We start from the raw sequence: 26175 nt of genomic DNA, 5'->3' as shown, positions 1-26175 counted from the left end.
CTATTTCCAAGCCCTTCGCCTGCCCCAAAACCCCTTAAGCTAATGTGAGGGCAAGCCAGGAGGTGGGCAAAAGCAGTTAAAACAGAAGACAGTGCCTGGCTGCTTTGTGGAGCGTGCCAGAGGCAGCTCTAGCAGGCAGGGGCAGGGAAGGGGTAATGCTGCAGGCATAAAAAGGGCAGCCTCTACTAGAGCAAACAAAACACCTCAGGAAGAGGAAAATTTTTAGAAGGGCAAGTGCGAAGGTGGGAAAGGAAGGGAAGGACTGAGCAGATTTTCTCTCTGCATAGCCTGGGGCTGGGCTGGAGTGGAACCCCAGGACATGAAGGTAGCCCACCCAGGGGCTATCACCACAGAAGCACGGCTGTGCCTTTAAGGAGCTTTTTTTCCCACCTCTTGAACTGTGATCAGGCTTGAAAAGGCCATGCCCAGCTGAAGTAGAGATATCTCCCACCTGTTGGTTGTTTCCCATTTCTGGAAGAGGAGTAAAAATAAAGGCAGGGAAGAGGCTGCAGCTGATATGATGCCCCCACAAGGGCACTGAGTGCTACCTTCCAGTTAGGCTCCTCAGCAAATTGCTCCAGCCTTCGGTAGAAGCCTTTGATCTCTGCCCTCTTAGTTCACAACTTCGACTCAAATGGGCAGGATGAACTCTTCCTGAACACCGAATTATGGCTCTTTCCCTGTGATGCCATGTTTCATGCTCAGAGAGTAAAGCAGGAAGTGTCTGACCTAACCTGTCCATTCTGTGCATAGATGTTGTGCCACCTCTCCCCCACACTCCAAATCAAGTAAAACCTTGCTGAATTGCCTTAAATTTAATATAATCACCAGTTCCCTGCTCCCAGACTATTTACTGCTGGCAAGGAGCAGAGCTGGCAGACCCCAATGAACTGAATGAAAGCCATTGAAAAAGATTTGTCCCAATTGTGGCAAATCTCAGCCTCCTGATATCTTGTTGGCACCTAGATGTGCTTCCTAGAAGCCCAAATCTGCATCTCAGCTTATTAGATCCCTTTTTTCCCCACGATTTAACTCAGAGGAGCCAAGAACTTGTTTCAGGGAAGGTCAAGGCAATAAACCTCCAGTTGTTTATGTACATAAAGAGCCCTGGGATGTAACATGCTTTGCTTACTCCAAGCTTTCCCAGATGCCCAGAATGGGCAATTAAAATCAAACACCTGCAAAAAAATATGGCAACATTTACAGTGTAGTCTGCTCCACTCTATCCACTCACCTCATCCTCAATAAAAACTCCATCCCTGCTTGGATATAGCCAAACATTAAATCCAAGGGAGCAAAACTCACGCAAAAAGCAGGACTGGAAGAGGTGGTGCCATGCCTACTCAAGAAGAGAGCCTGGCCAGCAGCACCGTGGAGTCATGCTCACCTCTTGCCAGGGAAATGCCCCTGCATGGGCACATCCTGTTCCATTTCTCTGCAGAGTCAGGACTCAGGCTCACTCTCTCTTGGATCAGGACTTGGGCTCACTCTCTCTTGAGTCTTTCAAACCCTGTATCTGGTTTGAAACCTCACCCTATTCATCTGGCTGGTGACAGGATTAAACCATTGTCCATGGAGAATTTCTCTTTGCTTTCCCAGTGCTGAGCACCTAGTAAGAAAAATCTTCACCCACCCCTTTTAGGTGCTTCCTGAAGGTGTCACCACGTGCTGCCTCCTCCAGGCAGCCCCTATGCTGTGTTAATACCTCTGCAGATTGACATAATAGCTCCTGGTATGGGCAAGGAAACTCACGGATTGAAAGAAAAGAGCTGATGTCTCAGTCCTTCCTTCTGCTCACCTCTCCTGCCACAGGAGCCTCCCTTCTGCCTGGTGATGCAGAGACATCACCAGTTACAGCCTTGCATCCCAAAAGGAAGTAAAATGGTGAGTCTGATTGCCTAACCTGGAACTTGGACAGGGACTGAGGAGTGGAAAAAAGCTCATGTGGTATCCAAACCCAAGCCATGGTCAGAAGTTGGAGGCACATGCATTGCCTCACCACCCCATGCATGGGGACACGAGCAGCACCCTGCCTGTGGCTGGCAGCAGGGGGCCCCAGAAGGGTCAAGGGCAAGAAATCCCTTTGCACTCACATCATCTCCTGGATTAGTGATGCTGGGTGTGGCCCAGGGGAATAAAAACTGGCTCAACTCAGAAGAGGAGAAAAAGTGAGGCTGGTCCTTCAGTCAGGAGTGAAGCAAAAAACCTGGGGAAATCCCCAAGGACCACATGGTGATAGTCTGGGGATAGAAAACTGCTCCTTTCTGGGAGAGGCTGTTCCCGTCTTTGCCTTGTCTTGCTTACAAACCAGTGGATTTCAAAGCCCCAGAGCACGGTTGGATTTGTGTTTTCTGCCAGTTGGATGCACACAGCTCTAAGAGATGTATCTTTTTAAAATCCATCCCAGGGACAGCTGCATGGCCCATTCAAAATGTCCTGAACTTTATGAATTCTCTGGAACAGAGACAATCCTACCAAAGCAGCAGCTATCCAAAGTAACTCTAGGGAAAAACTCCTGGACTGGACCACCATTTGAGACCTTCAGTCCAAAAATCCTGTGGGTGCTGTGCACCTGGGTCCACACTTGGGTCCACAGTAGGGTGGGAAGAGCCCTGGGTGCTGTGGCATTTCGTTCTTCAAGCAGCCGCTTGCTCTGCCTTGCTCCCAGCATGGAGCAATGCTCTGCTTCCACAAATCTAGATTTCTGTTGGAGTCATGGGGGGGGAAAAGGTGGTGCTGGTGAAGAGATATAAAGTACAGCTGGGCAGATTACGCTACAGAGGAATTAGGGAATTAATGATGCTTTAGCAGCTTGAAATCAGCCAGTCCAGAGATGAAACTTTTAAGACACTCTTGGCAAGCACTGGGAAAAGACAGCCTGTCAAGCCAATGCCACCTGCTGGAGACAGCACTCGGAGACCAAGACTCATGGCCCCAGTTAAACTCATGTTTCTTAGTCGTCCTTGCACCCAAAATCCCTCTTCTGAAGCTTGAAAACCTGAGCCCATGCCTGGCCGGGCAGAGACCTTGGGAACTCACAAGCACAGCCCCTCTGCCATCCCCAGGAATGTTTCCTTTCTCCCAGGTTCCCTATCTCCTTTTTTCCATTTGCCTTACCTGACAGGTAATTATCCTTCCAGAGGTAATTGCTGCAGGAGCCATATGGGATCCATAAGCTGCTAAAGCTGGGGGATTTTTTACAAAGAATCATAAGACCTGTACATTACTGATGTTGATATTGGAATGATTATCACTGATGTAAAAGCAGTCAAAGTTGCCAAAATAGGTTGCAGAAATGGTTACAGCAATGCAGACACGGAGACAAGGTTATAATCTCTGAAGTCTTAAGGGTTTTTAATTGGGAGGAAATCGTATGTTCACAAGCTCAAATGAGAGAGTTACAGAATAAACCCAGACCTAAAGGGAGGAAATGAGGAGGGAGGTGAAGCTTCAGTGTGGGGACCACCCCACCGGGATTTGGGAAGCAGCCGCTGACAATGAGGCAGACCCGGGGGGGCTCAGCACTTACCTGTGTGTGTACATGGTGGTTATCTAATAAGCCATTTCTTGAGCTCCACCAATACTGCTACTTATATCATAAATTCAATGATCTTCACTTTACTGGCCATTAATCTGCTTCTTTTCCTGACAATTTTATACTCTTTTGATAAACTGTTTGTCTAACCGCATGGAAGAAACAATGTCAAGAGCTGTACCTTAGGCGTTTGCCCAGCTAATGAAGAAAATCCATCACAAGGAGAGTTTATCTATTGCTTTGCTGGATGTAAATAAAACATCAGGCTAATTTACTTCCATTAATCTCAAAGACCATTGCTACAACAATAGTCCTATGTCAGAGCAGACTTTTTTCCCCCTTTTTCGCATAAATATTTAAGTAAGTACTGAAAGCATAAATAAATTGCTTTCTAAAAGCCAGATTATTTTTATATCCAGAGATTTAACAATAAATTTGGATTTACTTGCTAGCTCTTGCCTTTCAGGCAGCAGTCAGCCCATGTTTCCCCTGTGCGACACGGGGATGCTTGGGTGGGTTTTGCAGAGCATCTTGTGGGGTCTCTGCGTGTCACCTGTGACAACCCACCCTTAAGGGCAAGGAAGCACAAGGATGGGTCATCATCTCACGCCTGAGTGCCACCCCACTGGTGTCATCCCTGGCCACTGGGTGGGTTCAGTGAGTGCTGGGGCTGCTCTGTGAGGTCCGTATAGAGCTGCAGAAAAGGCTATTTAGTCTCCTGTATCCAGCTCAAGAAGCGGCCCTTAAATGCAGCAAATGGGCATTTAGTTTATGGAGGGTGAGGCCAGCACAGCACTGGAGCAGGCTGCTGGGGCGGCCCAGGGATCACCAGCTTTGGGGGGGGTTGAGATCAGGCTGCACAGGAGCAGTGACACAGCGTGTTTGCCTGCACGCGTGTGAGGGTGTGTGCTCGGCAGGTTGGAGCCAATCTGGCCCCTGCCTTCCAACCCCCAGCCCCATTTTCTGCCAGCTGAAGGGCTGTGCACAGCCAGGGAGATGTTAAACATGGATCATGGCACTCGGATCACTGCGGAATGAAGGACACAGTCTTAAGCTGTGCCAAGGGAAATATTGGTTGGATATCAGGAAAAAGTTTTTCATGGAAAGAGTGGTGAAGTACTGGAATTATCTGCCCAGGGAGGTGGTGGAATCACCATCCCTGGATGTGTTTAAAAAAAGATTGGATGTGGCACTCAGTGCCACGGTTTAGTTGAGGTGTTAGGACATGGGCTGGACTCGATGATCTTAGAGGTCTCTTCCAACCTGGTGATTCTGTGATCCTGTGAAGGAGTTCCCTCCTGATGGAGCTCTGTGGAGGTGCATGCCCATGCTCCCAAATGCTGTTCTCAGAGCACATTCCCATGGTGCCAAGAGTGAGCAGGAGGGTGCTGCAGGGATTTCCCCCGTCAAGGAGCCCTTGTTTCTCCAGTGCTTTTTCCTTTGCTTAGCTGCTGCTGCCACTGACTTCTTAAAGACAAAGCCATCCTGCAGCCGGTTTGGACAATCTTTTTTTGTGACCACACCTCAACACAGTCCATGATGATGTGCAGTAAAATTTGGTAAAACAGCATCCCTGCTCAGATGAAATCTTGTTTGTCAAGCATGGCCCCACATGAATATTTATAACTATGAAGTAGTTATAACCACAAAAGTAAGTTTATCATAGGAAATACGACACGTTGATAGCTGGAGCAAACCAAACCCAATACGACGTGGTAAAGGCTGACACAAGCAGTCCACAGGATTCCTCTGAACAGCCATGACCGCCGTGCAGAGCCTGTGCTGGTTACATAGGCAAGCCCATGGAAAAATGGACTAATTAGAGAAGATTAATGATCAGTCTCAGCAAGATCTTGGCTTTTGCTTCTCTCATTTGTCCATACGTGGCTCTTTGTTAAATCACGAGGGATTTTTATTCACATGTATTACTGCTTACAGATGTTCCCACACGTGCTTAGCCAGCAAACTCATGTTACAACTAAAGAAACGCAAAAAAAGCCCCACTACTTTATGCAATGTTAAGGCTGAGCAGATGCAACCAGAGGCAAGGCAAAAGCTGTTGGTCCAGCACAGCAAAGTCCACAGCTTTGGCCACTGTGCAGACCCCACACCTGTCTCTTGATTCTTGCTGAGAACTTGGCTTACATGGAATGAAAACCTCACTTTTAATGAAATATCTCCCTTTAATGAGAAAAAATGACTCTGACTGATGCTGCATATCCTAACTAATGCTCTTGTTACCTCACAGTTTTTCACAGCATATTTTTTGGATTTAATCATGTTACATTTCGTATCCTGTACTCTTACACAGCCATGCCTGGGTATGGTTTTTCATAGGACCCAGGATGAGTTATTTTGTTCTCTTCCAAGCTTACGAGCTAAGCTCACCTCCCCATAATAAATCCCCACAATTCAGGCTTTACTGGGGCTTCCATGACCCATCCATCCCATGGTGCAGCAAATGGGATGATAACTCACAGGGTGGAGAGAGTGCTGGGGGAAAGGCTCTCCCTGGCTAATTGGAGGGCAGGACTCCAGGAACAAGCTGATGGCACTTTGGATGCTGCTGTGCCTGTGATGCTGAGTGCTGATGCTTCCTGAGAGCACTCATGCCTGCTTGTTGATTCATGTCACCCACATCTCGCTTCACCCTCTCTCCAGCAAGAGGGAAAAGAAGGAAAAAAGGTAATTGATTGTGCTTATCAGCATGGGTGTTAAAGCATCCCCTTGCACGCTCTCAAATTGACGTAGTGCTGAGAAGGATGGAGCAGGGAAGGTACCCATATCCAGCTTTTCCTCACCCACTGCATGGGTGGCCATGTTCTCCAAAGCTATTGCAATGGGACAGCTGCACCATGGTACAGCTGGGCACCCATGCCAGTCTCACTGACACTTTCCAAAGGCACAAGTGAATCTGAGTGCCTGAAGCATGGAAGCTCTGCCTGTAACACTGGAGAAATGGAGAAATGGAGGGCTGCTCCCAGAGGCCCCTTTAAAAAGCCTTCTGGTGGCAAACCATAAACCCACAGGCCAGGAACTGACTGCTCTGGGCATGCAAACACTGGCTGCATGCATCAGGTGGGAAACACTGCAGGGAATAATAGAGCCCATCCCGGCATTTTTTTTTCCTCCTGTTCATTTTGATTTTGAACTATCTCTCAGCTCTGGCTTGAGGACCTGCCTAGCTGGGATGCTGCTGTGCTTTATCACAGCAGGCTGCTGGGCAAGAGCCTGAGGGGTGACAGGAGCCGGATGGGCTCTGCCGGAGGTGCCAGCATGCTCAGAAAGCATTTTGCACTCGACTGCCTTCTGCTAAAATAGCCTGGCATTTTTGTTAAAACATTTTTCTGCAATCCTGGGGAAGAGTTACGTGCAATTATGCCCAAGAGAGCAGCCAGGAGTGCTTTTCAGAAGTGGGGTAGTTTTGCCTTTCATCCCCTGACAGCAAAGGGAAAGAGTGAATGAGAGATTTAAGTCTTCAAATCCAACATTGAGAGCATGCCTTGGCAGCAGCCCAGGCCTACCAGGGTACATGCATGGATCATGGCACATGGCTCTCACCAGGGATGGTACCATGGGCTACGTGAGGGCAGCTGCTGCCCAGTGCTGCTGAGCTCCAGGGTCCTGCCTAGTCCAGCTTCAGGCTTCAGTCTCCCCCTGCAGAAGAGGAGATGTGTGCCTAGGAGTAAGGCAGAGCTCAGCTCTAGTGTCTTGTCTTTGCTTAATCCACTTAGAAAGCTCCCCTCTGCTTTCCCCCTGCCTCTCTGCCTGGGATGTTTTGGAAATAGTGAAGGCATCATGAAAAAGCCCAGTACAAACCTGGAAAGGCTGCCAGTGACTTCTTCCACTGCTTCTTTAACTCTTCCCAGGGTCCCTGCCAGCTGTTCAACTGTCCAAGCCTCCAGCTTTCACAGTTGCTGTGTGTTTGTGTGTGTGTGAGTGAAGGCACTCAAAAAACCTCATGGATGTGCCCTTCCTTTGAAAATCCATGCTGATGGCTGTTGCCTTTCTCAAGCAGTTGTGGGTTGTCTTAGGAGACACCTCCTCCCCATCTTTCCTACTCCCTGTGATTCCATCTGCTTCTCCAGAGCATCCTACAAGGTGGGGGGGGAAACACCTTGCAGAGAGCCAAGCACCAGCACGGAGCCTCACAACATCCATGCCGAGGGCATGAGGTCCATCCATGGCCGCTGGGATGTGCAAGGCAGGCACTCTGAGCCAGCCGGCGGTCGGTTCAGCGCGGCGAGTCCTCAAACAGCGTCAGGTTGTGCTCCCGGATGTGGCGGAGCAGGACGCGTGCCCGCCTGTCAATGGTGCGGAGCAGGGGTCTCAGCCCCCCGGCGCCGCCCTGACTCTCCCAGAGCTCCCGGTCCAGGCGCAGCGACTCCAGCAGAAGGCTCTGCAGTCTGCCCGACCGCAGCGTGGCCACCGCCGCCGCTGGGAAGCTGCAGTGGAGGAGCAGAAGAGACAGGGAGGGAAGGGGTTATCCGGGGAAAGCTGAGCAGAGAGGAAGGGAGCAGGGGGTCACTCAAGCAAAGATGCTTCAAGGCGAAATGCACATCTACCCAGAGGAACGCAGGATGAGGAGCCTCCTGATTAAAACTCTGCCCATGGTGAGCACACAGGATAGCTCCATCAGACACGGATCCAAACAAATTCCAAATCAAGAGGCCTCTAGCATGCCAAAATGCCTCATGGGCAATGGCGCAAGAAATGCTGAAATACCTGATTATTCATTATTTTTGTGCAGCTGCCAATTAAAGAGGGGAAATAGGCTTTGGAGCCTGCCATCAGCCATCCAGAGCAGGATAAAGAGTTAGTCTCAGGGCAGGGGCACATGTGATGCTTTTGTGGGCCTACGCCCCCACCCTGTTCTGGGTGGGAGGTGGCCCTGATTCACAGGGGTGGCCCACCAGGGCAGCCAGGAGTGGCAAGAAGGTGAGAACACACAGGGCTGCTGGACATCCCGTGTGTGCCAGCTCAGCCCTCGCCCAGCACTACACATTGCTACCTGTCTATGCCTTGCAGGAGCCTGAAGTTGAGCTTCTCCTCGGGGTGCTGTGGCCTCCCCGCGTTGTCGATGAACACCAGGCGGGACGGCGCGCTCCTCCGGACCTGCCAGCAGGATGGGAAGGAGAAGTTCACTTACTGCAGAGAGCCACCAATGTGGGGGTTTGGGCTGCTTCTTAATGCAGTGAGAAAGCCTGAGAGCATCTGGGGGAAAGCAGATGCCCAAATCTAGGTCTCTCCATGCCCAGGCACACCTCCCACGAGGGACCCAGCATCACCATGGGACCTACATTCCCTTTGCTACCACCTCAGCCCTGCAAGTGCCTCCCAGGCACTTTCATGTTAGCCACAGAGCAGCCCTTGGACAGCAGGGAGACATACCAGGATGTGGACCAGGACCAGCTCTGCTGGATTCCGGCACTTCTCATGGAGCATCTCCTCCACACAGGGCTCAGAGGGATCTGGCTGAAACCCACAGCAGTAGCGGTCCAGGCGGTCATGAACCTGCAGGAGACATTTGGGAACCTTAGCAGGGACATGTGCCTGGGATGGGGAGGTCCTGTTGTGAGCTGTTCTTGTACAGAGGAAAATAAAACATTTCTAGGGATCCTCAGCAGATGTGCAATGGAAAAGCTGCATACGCTGGTGAGTGAGAGGAATGGGAGCACACATGCAAAACCCCTTTGGCATGAAGAAGGTGATGACAAAGGTGATGGTGACAGGCTTTTCGGATGCAGTTCAGATACCTGGTACCTCCACATTCTGTATCTGCACAGAGTGAAGGGGTTGTGTTTCCAGCTGAAATGAAGGGAAGATGTACATGATGATGAATGAATTAACAAAACCAGCAAAAGCACCCAAGGAAACCTAGAGTCTGAAACCTCAAAAAGAATTTATTTTTCCAAGTCTTGGTGCTTTGGATGATGGTTTCATCTGGTTCCTGCCACACATGCAACCTTTCATCCATCCCTATGGTAACCTGAGAAGCTCTCAATGGAAAGATGAATGGAAAAGTATCAGCAAGGGAAAAAGTGGCCTGTGCATACACAGAGCATGCCTGACATTTAAGTTGGGCCACAGTGACTTGTTTTAGCTACATTTGCGTTTAATCATGTGCAGGTGCTGCTAAGGCTCCATGTTGTCCAGGCTGTCAAACCTCCTGCTTCCCAGCCCAGTTCCTTGCAGAAACCCTGATGGTGCTTGGCAACTTCCAGTGTTTCAACCACAACCTTGGAGGAATGAAGGGCTTATAAAAGACATAAATCTCTGTCAGACCCGGCCTCAGTGTTTATGGAACTTCCTCAGCTTTGTCGGAAGGAGCTGGTACATCCTCTGGGGTGGTTTGGGGGGCAGACAGGACCTTGTTGGCTGTCAACAGACCTCCCCATGGCTGCGTGTTGACATGACCCTGTAGGGGAGCTGCCTCACCTCCTCCTGCTCTCAAGGCCTGTTTACAAAAAACCCTCTGAGATATATATAGATATATGCTCCTTTAAATATATATAAAATATATATTAAATATAAATATATATTAAATATAAAATATAAAATATAAAATAGAAAATAGAAAATAGATCTATTTTGTGGTTGCAGCATGAAAATGTCCGACTTGCTGAATTGCTCAGTGTTGCTGGTGCCAGACCAGGAGGCAGGGCTCAGGGTGCAGAGAGGCTCCTGGAGCCACTGGGAGGGCTGGAGCAGATCTCAGGTGAGCCAGAAGGGATCTACAGGTGACAATAAGACAGAAGCCAAGTGACCCACAGTGGCTGTCTATTGCCTTCACCCTGGTAATTAGCACAACTTAAAAATTACAGGATGTACTTTGACAGAGAGTTCAGTCTGAACCCAAACACTGACCAAGCACTGGAGAAGATGCTGCAGGAAACACGAATTGTGATCTCCATGGCCATTCCATTCATAACCCTTTGAGAAGAAGGATTAGTCCCACACTGGAGCCTCTTAAACCTCTCTGTTTTCAGAAGTTTAATGAAGCACTCAGGTCAGTATTTCTCCATTGGGAGACACTCCAGTTAAAAAGGGCTTGAGCATCTTGTCACAAAACACATGGAAACAGAAGAAAATATCACATTTCGTCCACACATCTCCTTGATCTGCCTACTGGAAAGCTCAGCACGCCAGTTTCTCTCACCTGCTATGTAATTTTGCAGGCTGCACAGAAGGTGAAGACAACCTGAGATAACTTACAGGGACATTAAATAGGCTCAGCTCTCCACTCACCCACCCACAAGCACCTGTGAAACCAAGGGGGATTGGTGCTGGACCCACAGAGGTGTGAGGTGGAGGCAGATCTGGTGTTCAAGTAAAGCCCCAGGAGAGGCATCAGATGGCTGTGGAAATGCTGAGAGTGCTCTGACATGCTGACAAGCTCTCCCTCTGCCAGCCCTTGCCTGATTTTTTTTTGTATTAATTTCTTCTTTCCAGAGCTTAAACAGCTCTAATTCATGGGAATTTTGGTATTATTGCGAGAACACAAATACATGAGCCACACCTTGTCCCACCCAAGCTCAAACCCTGTGAGAAGCTCACCTTCAGCCACTCTTATGCCCACCCTGGGGCAGCCCCTTGTTTCTGACAGGTTTTTCTAGTTATGATACAACCCCGGATGCCATCCCCTGGGGAAAGATTCCTTGCTCTCCCCCTGGCTGGGAAGAGGGTGTCCCAGGACAGGGATGTGGCTGCAGAGTTGATTTGCTTTTGACCCTCTTCAAAGAGCAGGACAAAGCCATCAGCAGTAGCCCCTTTTCTACCAGGCTCAGCATTTTGCTCCCAGTAAAACTTTGTGCATAGTGAGGGGTTCCCTTACAGCAAACACCAAGAGAAATCAACACAGAAGAAGCCCAATTTTAAGAGCAATTGGAGAAAGCTACCAAGATTTCAATGCCAATGTACAACAGCACTCAGATCTCACAACTTCTCCCTCCCCAGCAGGGGTGTGAGATGCTAAAGCCATTTCTGAAAGATGCTACTCCACTTCTGTAATATCCCACAGACTCTTTACCTTTATGTGACTTTTATGCATGGGAGGATTCCATTAGAATTATTGAGGAGAACCTGTGGATTGCCCTTGGATTTATCATTGCATTGTTTCAGCCCATGAAGAAGAACTCTCCTTAGAGCTAGATACTTTCTCCTGCAGTCTTGGCCATTCCACTGCACTCAGCGGCATTTTGGCCTGGGGAAGGGAAGGGGATTGGTTAATCTTCTCATTTCTCTGGTTGTTTCAGCTAAAATATTTCCAAGCCCAGCCAGAACTGCTCCACCTCTGCCAGCCATAGTTGAGGTTATAAAGATTAATGGTCAGGCTTCACAAAAAATAAAAAAACAAACCATAAAAAAAGAGAAAGAATAAGGAGAACACATTTTATTAGTTTGGGTTTTTTTCTTTCTTCCTTTCATTCTTTTATATTAATACTAGCCCTTTCAGGCAGTTTTCTCTTGTCTGATAAGCAGCCCCCAGGTACCTAAACAGGCTTTCTTTTTCTGCACAGAAATCACTTCTGCCCTCCAAGACTTGATAACTCTCTGGGATACTGTTGTAATCCCTCGTAGCAGCAGGGTATGATTTTCCAGACAGAAGATTAAGTACTATTAATGCCAAGGAGGAGGAAGGCAGTGCTGTCCAAAGGGGCAGGGCTCCTTATTCCCAGTGCCAGCAGCACATCCCTGAGGTTGGATGTGATGGGGCTGATGTAAGACATGCTGCTTGTCACTAGGGATGCCCTAGGGATGTCTCTAGGGATGTCGCAAGCCTCTCCAGCATCTGCACAAAATGAACAGCAGAAAGCTCGCCCACGTGAGGACAGACTCACCGCATCTGAAACCTGCCTGTGTTTCCCCTGCAAGTCCCAAACATGGACCATACTCAGGCCAAAGTGCTTCTGCACAAAGTTCTGCTGCTCCCCATTAGCTGACAAGTGAAAATAGATCCCAAAAAACCACAGCCTGTGACCCCACAGAGCAGAAGGAGACCACAGTCAGACAACAGAGGTGCAGGCGCAGGGGAACCTGGGTGGCACAGCTGATGGGACAGGGGGCCTCAATCACCACAGCCCTACCTGGAGAAGAAAGTCAAAGAGGGCCAGGCGGCTCCACTCGCTGTGTGGGATGCTGGAGCAGGGAGCGTCCCCAGCCACCAGTGTCGGTCTGTGGGGCTGCAGCATCTCCTGGTACTGCAGCCATCCCAGGGTGCAGGAGTTCTGGTCATTGTTGGCATCCTCCAGGTGCTGGAGGTCAGGAGCCCACCAGATGATGGGGCGCGGGGCGCCGTCGGTGTAGCTGTAGGGCAGGAGGCGGCTGGTGAAGCGCCGGGCCACGGCGGGCAGGCTGCGGTTCAGGCCCAGCACCCTGTCCAGGTGGAAGGCCAGCACCTCATACAGGTCCCCAGGGCGCTTGATGAGCCCACAGCGCCCATCCTGGCAGTCTCCTTCTGGGCTGGCTGGAGTGACATCTCCCTTGGCATCTCCCTTGGCATCCCCCATGGCACGCAGCCCCACCCGCATGATTTGCCCGTGGGCAGGGACGCGGGTTTTGGAGACCACATGCCCACTGGACAGCAGCCGCATCTTCTGGAGGTCGTCAGCAGAGAGCCATGGAGGAGTGTCCCTCTCCACCCCCCGCTGCCTCCTGCTCCGGCCAGGGGCCTGCTCCTGCTGCAGGTGAGTGAGGGGCATGGGGAGCCTTTTTCTGTGGGCTTGTCCTCCAGAGAGGGGGGCAGCCACCTCCCTTGGGGGCCCTGGAGGGGACGAGGCTGGTAGCGGGAGCGGGGAGCAGGCCGGTGGTTGGGGCAGGTGGATGAGAGCCAGCAGGGCCAGGGCCAACAGCACCCCGACAGCCGCTGGGCCGGGGGGCTTCATCCCCATCCGTCGCCATGGTCGCTGGGCCTGCGGGGACAGAAAGGTGGAACGATGCTGGAGTGTTGCTGCAGGCAGGGTCCCCAACAGGGTTTGCATTTGCTTTAGAGAAGCAGCCCCTCTGCTTGTGTGATCCCTGAGAGAGGTATTCCACAAGCACTCGCTGCCTCCACAGCACTGTAGCGGGAGGGTTATGGCTGGTGCCGTGATTTGTGCCAGCAATAAGCTGGAGTCCCTTCAGAAGCAAATCAGAGCAAGAGCCCTGTGGGGAATGCCCGCACAGAGGTTGCCATGTCTGCAGTGCTGAGATACGGGATCATCCTATGGAAAATGAATTTTTCATGGTCAAATATTCTGCTTTAAAGACTCAAGAAATTTAAAAACAAAAACAAACAAGAAACCCCCAAAACAACAACAAAAAAAACCCCAGAGCAAATTCCTGTCTAGATGTGAACACTTTCCAGTTCCTAAGACCTTACTCTGGGCATCCTCACTGGTTCCTATCCTGGTTGCACACTGAACCCATAGCTTGGATATCTCAATATGTGCCGAGACAAGGCCTCTGGAGCTCTGCCCATCGCTGTGTCTGGCAAAAGCAAGGCAGCTCCAAGTGTCAGTCAGGACCTGTGACTGTCTGTGTTTTAAAAAAGGATGCAAACTCCTGCAGGGCTGGAACATCTCCCCTATGAAGACAGGCTGAGAGAGTTGGGTTTGTTCAGCCTGGAGAAGACAAGGCTCTAGGGAGAACTTACAACACCTTCCTGGCAACTATAGGGGCCCACAAGAGAGCTGGAGATGGATTTTTCACAAGGGCATGGAGTGACAGGACAAGGAGTAATGACTTTAAACTGAAAGAGAGTAGGTGTAAATTAGATATTAGGAAAAATCCTCAACTGTGAGAGTGTTGAGGCATTGAAACAGGTCGCTCAGATAAGTTGGGGAGGTCCCATCCTTGCAGTGTTCAAGGCCAGGTTGAATGAAACTCAGAGCAACCTGGTCTAGTGGAAAGTGTTCTTGCCCGTGACAGGTGGGTTCAAATTAGATATCTGTAAGGTTCCCTCCAACCCAAACCATCTTACAGGTCTATGATATGATCTGTGCTATATGCGAAACCTAAAGTATTCTGATTCCCAGCACTAGGGAGCTGCCTTTAAACATGTACTACCAGCTTTTGCTGTCTATACCTTTATACACACAGCTTTTTTTCACTCCTTTTAGTTACATTTTCTACTGTGACGTGACTTCAATAAATATACGGGCTGGAAAGGCAGCTACAAGTAAACACTGTGCAAGCCTCCCTGCATTGCTAAATTCGTATTTCCCCTTCGGCCTTAAGCAACCCCATGCATATGGCGCTGGGGCTGCCCTAAGCACAGGACATTCCCATTTAGGCTGAGCTGGAGGGCAGTGGTGGGGCAGCACTGTGAGATTCTTCAAGCCAATCCACTCCCTGGAGCATGCTGCACCCATGCCTCATTCACCCAGGTTTGGGCAGCTTCACACACTTCAGAAGGCCAGAGCCACAAAAAGCACCTTGATGCCTTTTCTCTGCTTTCAACAGGTATTTCCAAGTGGCCCAAACCCACACTGGAAGTCAAGGCAATGGTCAAGTGGATACATTTTTTTGCAATTATTTATTTTGGAAGCACAAGTATATCCATGGCAGACACAGTGGGACAATGTATTGCCAAAGAAGGGATACGAGACTGTTTATAAGAGGAAAAGCTTGAAAAAAAGAGCTAAAAAGCTGGGGAGGTGAGAGCCAGCAGCCAGAATGACTTCCAGAAAGCAGCTGAGCAAGCAGAAGCATTTCCAGCCATGGGGCTTTTAGGACCACAGGCTCCCACTGACCGCAGGGACCCACCACCAGCCCAACTCCTGCCCCAAGAGCAGCTGCCACAGGCAACCCCAGAGCATGAGCTTATGAGTTGACACAGCACTATCCTAAAATCCACCAGGGTTCATGCCCTCACCTTGGGGAGACTGCTTCAGACAGCCCCCTGGTGAGGAGCCACATCCCTTGCAAAGACACTGCATCAGCTGAGATGGGTAAGAGGAGCCACCGCCTCACTGGCCTCAGCCACAGGGGTGTTCCTTCCACGCCTCTCTTTCAAGGACTGAGCAGATTTAATGCAGTTTATAAGAGCTATTGATGGTGCACTTGGAGTGATTCAGCTTTATAGCTCTCACTTAATTGCTTCTCTCCCAGAAATACAATGTAGTGCAGCAAAATATATCTGCTGGGCTGAATCCTTTGTTCAGACAGGGCTTACACCAGCCTCTGCCAGGAACCAGGGGCTGTCTGGTACAGGGCTTTGGGACCTGCCGGGGGACCCCTGCTTTATCTCTTCCCAGACTGGAAAGGACCTAGTCCAGGGTAAGACTGTCCAGAGAGGGCTGTCCTGTCCTAGATCATCAGCAGGGTTATTCAAGGCTTGGCATAAACTGTCCCAGGCATCAAACTACATGGCTAAATCATTGCCTTAGGTGCCTTTCTGGGGAGGGCATGAGCATGAGCACCCTCAAGTACCCTGAGGGGCAGCAGGACTTCTGTCAAGCAGCTGGTTGTGATGCCTCTCCAGCTCTCTCCCACTTGGATGGGATAATGATTTGCTGTGGAACCACAGCCGACACCAACTGACACAGGCAAACACCCAAGCTCAGCTACTCGAAACCTTCATGCCCCAGATTTCAAGCAAATTCTGTAGAGTGCAGACACACATTCTTTCCCAAACACCTGCAATTCCCATCTGGCCTCCTGAGCAAGAGTTTAGGGGAGGTGCAAAGTCTAAATCCTAGTTTAACCATAGTAAAATAGCTCTGTGGCATATAAAGAGCTGATCCTGGTATCCTGATACCCATACTCCTTTCAAATCATCACTGTAAATGCCTCACAATCTGTTCCTCTGGCCTCAAAGTATGCTGAATTAACAGAAGTGATATCTATGGAATTAATCCCAAAGGGTAGGGTTAACTGTAAATCTCAGTGTTCCCATCTGCATCCAGCCAAGTCTCTTCCCAATCCATGCTTTCTTGGGCATGTTTTCCCAGCACGTCCCCTGTCCCACCCCTCTGGAGAGACACAGCCCATCCCACTCTCACCAAAAACCCCTGTAACCCTTTTCTTCAGCACAGAGGATTTTCAGGGTGACTGGTTTTGTTATCCAGCTGATAATAATCCTCTGGTTGCTTATACCATCCCTGGATATCTAAAAAGCCTGGCTGCCAAAACTTCCAGTATCCTGGGGGGAAAATGCATGTGGGAGCCACATGGAGAACCTTCAAAACACTGCAGGAAAATCCTTTTTAACCCACAGCCGGAGACCAGAGTATGCCAAAGGGATGGCAATGATTGACGGGCTTTTAATGTCAAGTCCATTTACAGTCCAAGTGGTTAAGGAATCATTATTGTCCAAACCCACTTTGTCTTCCTTGTCAGTAAGCTCGGGTTTGGGCACCACAAGTTAGAGCCTCACTGCTTTCCCATCCTAAACTTGAAACCCCGGGCTGCAAAGTTGGGCGAGGGCCAGTGCAGGCTCCTTTCCCCAGCACCGTTCAGGGTTTCCCTGCCACATCAACAACAAAAAGAAACAAAAAAGGTGCAAGTACAGTCTCTGTGTTATTTCTGGCGCTTGATACTGCAAATTTAATAATAACCTAGGTGATAAAACATTGCAGCAATAATACTGCATTTACAAGCCCTGGGTAAATACTTTTCCAAAGAGTCTTTCTCTGAGCCCTGCTGTAAAAAATTGCTGCAGTTTAAGCTATGGCTTCGATTCAGCCCGAAATGCAAACCATACGTACAGCTCTGCTTTGCCAGGCTGACATACTGACAGTACAGCATGTCTTTGCCAGAAATTAGGTCCTTTTCCCAGCAGGCAAAACCCATAAAAAGGCTTAAGAGAGGTACTACTTGTTCCAGGATGCCAATAAGTAAATAATATATACTCTCACTCATCAGAGGGACACACAGCACAGCCCAGGCTCAGAAGGCACAGTAGAGAGCTGTGCAGCTTTGACGCTAGGAGATAAAACTTTCTAAGTGTAGCTGGGGGTGAGGTGGGGGAGGATTATCCTTGACATTGTATTCCCAGGATGCTTGAACCTTGGCAGGATTTGAAGCAGAGAAGCCTGTTTTCAATTTCTTTCCAAAGTGCATCAAATTGGCTTTGTCGAGTTTGAAAAAGAAGAAAAACAAACCCCAAACTTCATTATCCAAGAATGTAAGAAACAGCCCTGAGACCAGAAAGATGCCACGGAAATACGTGGCTCTTGAAAACTGGATTGATTCCTGCTTTTCTCTGGCATTCAAAAGAGTGCTCCTGCCCCTGCGCCGGCACTGCAAGACCCCTCCAGCAGTAAATCCCACTGTCCCAAAGAGGTGCCCAAGGAAGCCAGGATGGCTCAGCCATGGCCATGTCACTCTTGGCCACCTGCCTGCTGTAGACTCCCAAGCTCAGACGACTTTGCCAAAAGCAACCTTGCTGATGAGCAGGTTAAAGGCAGGCCTGTGCATTTATCTGGGTGCACACTGAGCGGGGTGCGCTCTGCACGGTGGGTGCAACACACAGGGCTGTGCTCACCCTCCCAGCTCTGTGCTCACTGCCCGCCCAATGAACCGCAAAACAGCCTGGGCAGCAGGAGGTGCAGCCTGCCGTGACCAGTTTTAACAAAGACTGCTTGAAAAACCAGTGGGAAACCTCCTCTGCCTGCCCCCCACCTCTGGGAACGTCTCCAGAGCCTTGCACCCACACATGGTGCTTGCAGCAGCTCCCAGTGCAATGGGAGAGCAGGCACGTCAATCAGATCTGGGAGTGGATCAGCCTCTTCTTTTTCATATTGTGCAGGGGGTTTTCTTGGTTTGTTAAGGGCATGGCATATGGGCAGGAGACCCAAAACCGTGGTGAGGACATGGAAGGAGACAAAACCTCTCCATCCCTGGAGTGACTCTGGGCAAGTCTGAGCAGAAGCAAATCCTTGGCAGCATCCATCGCCCATCATTCAAGTGCCTAAGTGCCTTCCTATATTATCCTGCTATGGGAAGATAGATGGCTCACGGAGGGGGAATTTACTATAGACAGCTATTAAATGATAATTGCCAGTCCCAAAGGTCCCTCTGGCTTAGTCAGAGTGGCTCCCCAGGAGGGTAGGCCTGCTGCGCACCTCCAGCACATGGGGACAGCTCCACCAACACTCACCTGCACCCACATCGCCACGGGGCTTGAAGAATAAACAGCTCTTCATCTTGCCTCATGATCCATCAAAGTGGCTGCAATTCCTAGCAGACCCACACCAAGTTTGTGTCTGGGGTTTTTTCCTTCAGAATTGCAGTTTTTTTTCCTTAAAAATGCCCTTCCAGAGGGGAGAACCATGACCCCACTGCATTTTGGCACTCTGTGGACACCCTGAAGACCATCCTGCTTGGCTCCAGGACGGGGATGTGGCAGGTAGGTCATGCCTGTCTGCTCAAGGTGCTCCTCTGGCCCCACTTCCACATGTTACCCCTCACAAGTGGCTTGGGAAGCTGAAGCCAGGCACTGGGAAGGGGGACTGCTCCCATAAAGCCTATGAAATGGAGTCACAGCAAACACTGGGTCAGCTGAAGCTGGGGAGATGGAAATGTGACACATCACCACATGGTACTGGGTCCTTCCCTGCAGAGTCAGCAAAGTCCTCGGAGCTGGCACACAAACCTTCCCAGCAACATGTCCAAAACCAAACCAGAAAATGACCAAGTTAAATTGCCTGGGATGAAACCTTACAACATGCTGCACTTTGCTAAATTTTGGACAGTCTGCAAAATCTCTGGGTAATTTATAGCCTAAGTGGGAGACAAGCACGCTTTGCACTAGCAGAGGGCAGCACTCTGGCAGCAGCACAAAGGGATGAACTGTGTTTGCACCGTTCAGTCTGAGCACTGACTTCAAAGGGGTGGTGCCAACATACCCCCTTTAACTTCTCAAATCATGTTGCCTTCACAGTTCTTCCCAGTTATCACTGATAGCCTTGGGGCAGCAAATTATAAAAACCTGGAAACCTTCAAGCTCCACAGCCTCCCTCTAGTAATAACCTGACATGTCTTTGGCTCCAGGCTCTGCATCAGCCCCTTGAAATTTTTGCTTCCCAGGGATGAAATGTCCTGTTTCTTGCTCTAAACTTCCCACCCAGACTGACTATTTCTGGTTTTTGGGAGGCCCCTTGCACTGGAGGTTCTTTGCTGCACAGCCATCGGCTGAGCACAGCCCCTTCTCGTACATCCATCGTCTGGAGGACCATTTTGAACAAAATCTTCAGCCATAGCTGTAAGGTGCTCTGTTTAACAGTGCTATTCCCATTGCACTGACTGCTCCCAGTTGAATTAAGGGCCAAAGAAGTACAGCAGAAATATGGACTTATAAACTCCTTGCCCTCTCCAGGCATAGCTTACAAGAGTGGCAAGACCCCCAGCATCCCAAAAGTCCTGTTCAACATCTCTGAAGATGGAAGACCTGGAGCAGGAGACAGAGGACACACCTTGAAGGAAACAGATGGCCAGCACCTGGCTGGAGGACTCCACAACATTGGGTGTAGCTGGTGCAGTCAAGGTCAGGGCTGCTGCGTGGGGGAACCCAGAGAGGACACACACCTTGTCCTGCACCTGGTGTGGACTAAAGCCCTGCAGGGTACCAGCAGGGACTTGCTTTTCCTGTGATGACACCGTCCTTACCCCAAAATCATGTGATTTTCCCTGAGCAAAGGGAAAGATTCATAATTCTCCTCACTCCCACTGTGTAAATCTCAGCTTGCAGACAGTTAATACTCAGCTCTATGAGGAATGGACAGAGAGTTTTTCATCCTGGTGCTATGTACAGTGCAGCTCAGGATCACTCTGGTTTAATCCCAGAAGTCAACAAAAAGCACCACAAAAATAAACAGTCTCCAGAATGCCACACTTCTTAAAGTAAGCAAACTAAAAGCTTTCACACGCCTCATCCTTCTCCTATTTAAGTTCAGAGTCAGGGCTTTTACTGCAGTGTTTTGCACTTAGCTGGATCTTCTACTTCTTGGAGACACATCTCCCCAGAGATTGATGGCAGTCTTGCAGGTTATGTCACTGAGATGCACAGGTCTGCTGCCATTTGCATGTGCAAACATCTCCGTTACTTTTCACCACTAGAAGTGATATCAGCCTGCACCCAAATCATCCAGATCACGGAGGACCTGAAAGAGCATCTCATGTTCACAGACAACAGTGAGGACCTGGACAGCCCTGAATGCACAACTGTCCTGCTATCCTCATGGGATAAGGGAAGTCCCCCTCATCTTCCATCCTCTCCCTCTGCTCATTCCTCTAACCCTCACACTTACATGAGAGCAGCACAACCTAGAAATTCCTGGCAGGGATGTCAAGGAGGTAGAGAAGCAGTTTTGGGCGGCTGTTGCTCCCTCACTCCACCACTGCTGTGCAGGATCCTGCCAGGTTTCCCTTTTCCCCCTCCCCTCGTCCCAGTTTCCCGGCCAGCCTGTTGCACTCAGCTCCATAAGTTTTCAGAGCAGCTTTCCCATCTGCCTGCTGAACCAGCAAGTAGGGGGCCCCTTCCCCAGCGAAACAGATGTGGCTTGCCTTTGTGCAACATCTGCGCCACATGCCCCGCTCATTTTGAACAGTCTTGCCTTTGTTTGTGAGGGGTTGTACAGGGGATGCTTTGGAGGAGGGCTGCAGCCTGTGGCCTGTGGGCTGGACTCCTACCCTTCAAGTCCCACACATAAACTGCCTCCAACCCCCTGAGTTTCTTCTGGGGAAGAAGAATATGCTTTGTTCCCGTGGCATTCTGGGACTGACAGTCCTGCTCCTCAGCACTTTGGTTCCAGCCACAGCCCACAGCTCACACTGATGATTCCTTTGGGATTTCCAAACCCAGGGATGTAAGAGCTAGAATCTGGGAGCCATGGACCCCCTTCCTCACAACTCCCCTCACCCCGGTGGCTTCTCTTGCTGCACCTCTGGGCTGCTCACCAGCTCTGGTTTGGCAACCCCAGTGGGGCTGTGCTGCTGTGGCTCCTCCACATGTAAGAGAGGCAAAGAGCCGAGGTGCTAGAAAACCATGTCCCTCTTGCAATGTGTTCTGTATTCAATATGGGGAGAAATACATTACAATAAAATCACATTTTATTTCCTCTTGCTCTTGATGAGTTTGCCAATCTTGCTCATGAGTGCCTGGAATGCTGCTAAAACCCTCACACATTCTGGCATTTGGTTCAGTTTTATTTATTTTACTGGGGATCACGTTTTTTCTATATTTTGTGGAGGGGGGATTTTGATCCACTTATTTTCAGTTTTCATTTCTAACCAGTGGACCAGCACCAGGGAACAGGAATGCTTGCTTGGTGCCCAGTGGGGGCTCACAAAACCCTCCTTGGGGTGTTGGCAAGGAGTAGCACTGGATTTCCTAGTTGGAGTTTCAGTGGAGGTTGCCCAAGTCAGACAGTTGGTTTCCCTGAGCTGACTGTCAGGTTTTCTCCCTTCTTGGAGAGCAGGAAAGTGCATTCGTAGGATTCCAAAGGGGAGGGAGAAGGAGGAGGACAGCGGGGCCTTTCAGCCCTGTGGGCTTTCTTCAAAACAGAATTGTTCATACCAGCCCTGGCCTCAGCTGCAGAAAGGTAACCCTATTTTCCTCCCATTAAGCCATTACATCTGAAAGAGAAAAAAAGAGGAAGAAAACTGCTTGCCATTTGGCTCTGAGTGCTGCCTGTGTTGCACAGACCTCGTCCTGGGAAAAGCCTGCTGGCAGCCACCCCCCAGCCCACTTCTTCTCCTAGCAAAATCCATGGGGTGAGCAAGCAGAGCAAACACGGTACAAGCATTGGTGCAGCCAGGCTCACAGAAAAGGGGCTTTTCCTTCAGGGCAAGGCAAGCAGCTGCAGGTGGACTGGAGTTATTGAGCATTGGAAATGGAAGGGGTAATTGAGGCATTTGGAATCTATGCCAGAGAATTAATACAGTGTAATCAGCCCCTCATATTCAGACTGCCTCATACTAGGCAAACGACAGAGCAACTGGAAACTACTCGCTGGCAGATTTTGAAGCCAGAAGAAAGAAGATGTTTCTGTAATGCAGTCATCCCCCAGCACTCTCTGCCGCGGCAGGTCGGGCATGTGCAGCAGCCGGATCCAACAAGAAGCCGGCTGCAAGCATGCTCTCCATACCCACAGGGGAGCTCAGAGCTGGCATCCCTCTGGCTTTCTGCAAGGGGTCACCCTCCTGGCGAGTTTGAAAGGAGTCAAAAATCATCTTGAGCATTTTGTTTGGGGTTAAGCTGCAAATGAAGCAACAAGGTGATCAGCTTAGGGCATAGCCTGGATTTATTCCTCATGACCTGATGGTCATGCCTACAGATGCCCAGAGCAAACCCAGATGATGGGCAAAATCAAAGCAGTCAATGCAGGAGCTCACAAAGGGGAAAGGACTGCAGAAGCAGACCTTCCCTTTCCAAGGCAAAATGGAAATCCTGGCAAAAAATGAATACCCCACTCTCACATGAAGGACCACACCAGGTACCTGGCTCAGGCTGTACATGCTTTGAAATGCCTCATAGCGAAGGCTTGTACAGAAAAATGTTACTGCAGACAAAAGGTTGGTGTGGGGAGAGTTGCCTTGCTTTTCCCTTTGATGGGGAGGAGTTATCTCCAGACCCAAAATGGGTGACATGAGCCCCAGTCTTGTCTATTTTTCCTGCTGCTGAAGTTCATTAATTAAGAAAACCAAAGCTGCCTATACAAACTGTAGGATGGAAAGTGTAAAGCATGACACTAGTGTCCCCCATGCACATACACTCACACACTCCAGTGAAGGCTGGCACAGCAGCATTGTCCCCAGAGAGGCTCCGAGTCATCAGCACACTCTCAAGGACATAAAAATGCTTCAGTGACACAAATGACCAGTTTCTGGCAGCAGCACCAGGCACCTCCTCAGCTCATCCATCACAGGTTTGCAATCCCTGCCCAACACAAGCTGTGCAAGGGTTGAGGTGGCGAAGCAGGAACAGAGTCCCCCGCCCCAGTGCAAACTCCCTGGCATGACAGACCCCTGTCTCCCGGTGAGGCAGTGGTAACAGGGCGTGGGGGGACCATCCCAGCTCATCTGATGCATGCTTGCTCAGATGGGTCTGCCAAGGGATGTTCCAAACTGGAGCACTAAAACTAGATGACATGAAACACCACCCTAAGGTTTGGAACATGCTACAGATGTGGATAAGCCTCCTAATGCTGGGGAAGCACAACATTTCTTGGGAGGGATGTGAAGTTTTCCCTTGCCAAACTGGCTGACTTTGTGGCTTTTTGATGAAAATGCTATGCTTTGTCTGGACCAAAGAGAAAGCACAGAGCAGCTCTTTGTGATCTCCATCTGCACTTCACTGCCTTCACTCCATGCTCTTCACCTGCTTGAAGCAGTGCCACCTGGACACTTAGAAGAGGTGGGTTTTGCCTGAGGGAGTGTAATCACCCCCCTGGCTGACAGCAGTGCTTTAGCTACAGCAGCCCCAGGCACTGCCTTTATGGGCCTCCTGACAATCTGCTTTGTCCATCCCTAGTGCATTTCTCCAATCTGCTTGGTCCATCCCTAATGCTTTTAAGGACAGATGTGCTGTAGCGCTGCCCTGCCTTGCTTGCCTCACCATGCTCTGACCCTCTGAGTGGTCCCGCTCAAGCTGTCCCCAGGATGGAGACATCCAGGATACCCCGTTGTACCTCATCCCATGGGGCTGGTGTCCCTGGGCAAACCCAGCGTTGTTTCCCACTACCAGCTCAGCAAGGAAACCCCTAAATCCTACCATGTCTCGCAGCAGCAGCCGACGCACTCCTCCTCATGTGCTTCACCGCCTGTGGGTGACACAGCACACGGTCACCTCCTGAGCCGGGTGCCGGCCGCCTGTGGCACTTCCATACGACACCAGGAACCCACACAGAACACAAAAATTTAAAACATAGCAAAAAACAAAACAAACAAAAAACAAAAACCCAAAAGCAAACAAACAAAAAAACCAAACCAAACCAAAAAATTATCCAGCAACTAATCAGCCCGCTTCCTCTCCCCAAGCCATTAATCACGGCCGGGGGCTGTCACCCAGGGGTGCCCCTCGGGCTGTCCGCAATCCCCGCTGCCCAGCTCCGCACTGCAGGGGCTGCTGGGTTCCTGTCACCACACGCCAGCGGGTGCCTCCGCTCCCCCTGGGCGGGAGGGCACCCTGCGAACTTCAGCTGTGAGTTTTCAAACTCTGCCTCGTCCCAGACCCACCTCCCTGTGGGGAGGGGAGTGGAGAGGCTGGGAAGGGGGGAGAAGGCATTTGAAAAGTCTCTTTTTCACAATAAAAGCCCTTCTTGCCGCTTTTTTTTTCTGTGTTTTTTTTTTTTTTTTTTTTTTTTAACACTAAGGGCCAGTTTGAGCCAGAAGGAGATGAAGATACATGAAGAACACGTTTCTCCCAAGCCCCTTTGTTGCCAGTGGCCCTGGTGCCAGCCAAGTAGAGGGACCACTAGAGTCCCAGGGACCACAGTGACCCCAGAGCCAGGAAAGTGAACCAGAGGTCTGCTCATGAGTGCCCAAGAAAATGCTCTTTACAGGTCTTTATTAGCTTTTTTTTTTTTTGCCTTTCAGTAATGGTCCAGCAAAGAGCTGTGCCACATCAGTGCCTGGAGTGGGTGCAGACCTGGGAGAAGATTTCTTATCTGCCTAAAAGGTATTAATGCATTAAAACCATTTTTAGGGTGCTCAGGCACCTGTTTTCTGGTGCCTGCAGGCAGCCAGGAGAGGGGCACAGGGAACGAGGACCCTCACCACACCCACCAGTGCAGACTGCAGCATGCCGAGCCCTGCAGTGCCCAACACAGTCCCCTCACCCAGCACCTGGTGTAGGGTGCATCCTAAGTGCCTTTTCCTCAGGCCCCTGGGAGAAGAGGGTCTGGAGGCATTGCTTTGGAAAGCAGTGTGTTTCAAGAGCCCTCCATGGCCAAACAGGGTACACAGGCAGCTGCCAGGCTGCAAAGCACTTTTTTGTTTCATATAACTTTCCCCTTCCAGCCCTGGACTGTGGCCAAGCAAAATCCATCAGTCCCTCACCATGGCAGGTGACACCACCAACTGCTTCAGCCCCAACCAGCCCAGCCTGGGGACAGGAGGAAACCCTTTGTCTCAAGTGTGGGGGTTTTCCCGCTCCCTGATGTGTGCAACTACCTCCTCTAGGAGACCATAAAACAAACCAGGTAGATCAGCATTGCTCTTTACTGATATTTGTGTTTTTAAAAAATCTGATAAAGGCACAATACTGGCTTTTGTGAGGTATAATGAAGATATGGTGGTCTAAAAAAAGAGGAGGATGAGACTGAGGGAACCTGGGCCAAGTCACTTGACCAAGGCAGCACAGGGGGGCAGTGACAGACGCAGGAGGAGGCTCCTGTGTCCCCAAACCCTCTTCTAGCTCACTGACCATGCATGGTCCACAGTGACATTTCACAAGGTGATGCAACACAGTGGGTGTAAACAGTGATGGCAACTCAGTGCTCTCGCCCAGTGTGCTCTTGTGCCAGTCCCAGTGCCCCAGGGCCTTCATACCCTCCTGGCTCACTGAGTGCATCTTATTTTAATATGGTACATCTCCCTACTCCTTCCACTGCTACTCAAAACTATAGCTAAGAAAAGAAGTGGTTTGAAGGTTACACACAAAAGCAGTGTGTCTGCTTTTGGCTTCAGCACACCCCACTCCATGCCATCCTTGGGTG

General features: G+C 50.1%; 1 protein-coding gene across 1 annotated transcript; it reads right to left on the bottom strand.

Moving 5' to 3' along the window:
• Positions 1-5423: 5423 nt before the first annotated feature.
• On the bottom strand, positions 5424-24695 carry GASK1A (golgi associated kinase 1A). The gene is made up of 5 exons (XM_032107174.1): positions 24231-24695; positions 12622-13446; positions 8927-9049; positions 8547-8650; positions 5424-7980 (listed from the first exon to the last, which is right to left on the bottom strand). Exons 1-5 carry the CDS (start codon positions 24231-24233, stop codon positions 7770-7772), a joined length of 1266 nt encoding a protein of 421 aa, XP_031963065.1. The 5' UTR covers positions 24234-24695; the 3' UTR covers positions 5424-7769.
• Between the last annotated feature and the right edge of the window lie 1480 nt (positions 24696-26175).

Source organism: Corvus moneduloides, chromosome 1 (genome assembly GCF_009650955.1).
Source record: "Corvus moneduloides isolate bCorMon1 chromosome 1, bCorMon1.pri, whole genome shotgun sequence".
Taxonomy (NCBI): domain Eukaryota; kingdom Metazoa; phylum Chordata; class Aves; order Passeriformes; family Corvidae; genus Corvus; species Corvus moneduloides.
Note: the sequence above shows the minus strand (reverse complement) of the source record. Positions and strands in the feature narration are given on the sequence as shown.

Bases quoted from the DNA above. Each gene is read 5' to 3' on its own strand.
- GASK1A (XM_032107174.1), bottom strand. The intron at 9,050-12,621 runs GTAGGGCTGTGG...TGTCTCCTGCAG, and splicing joins TCTTTGACTTTCTTCTCCAG to GTTCATGACCGCCTGGACCG. The intron at 8,651-8,926 runs GTATGTCTCCCT...TCCTGCTGGCAG, and splicing joins TGGTCCTGGTCCACATCCTG to GTCCGGAGGAGCGCGCCGTC.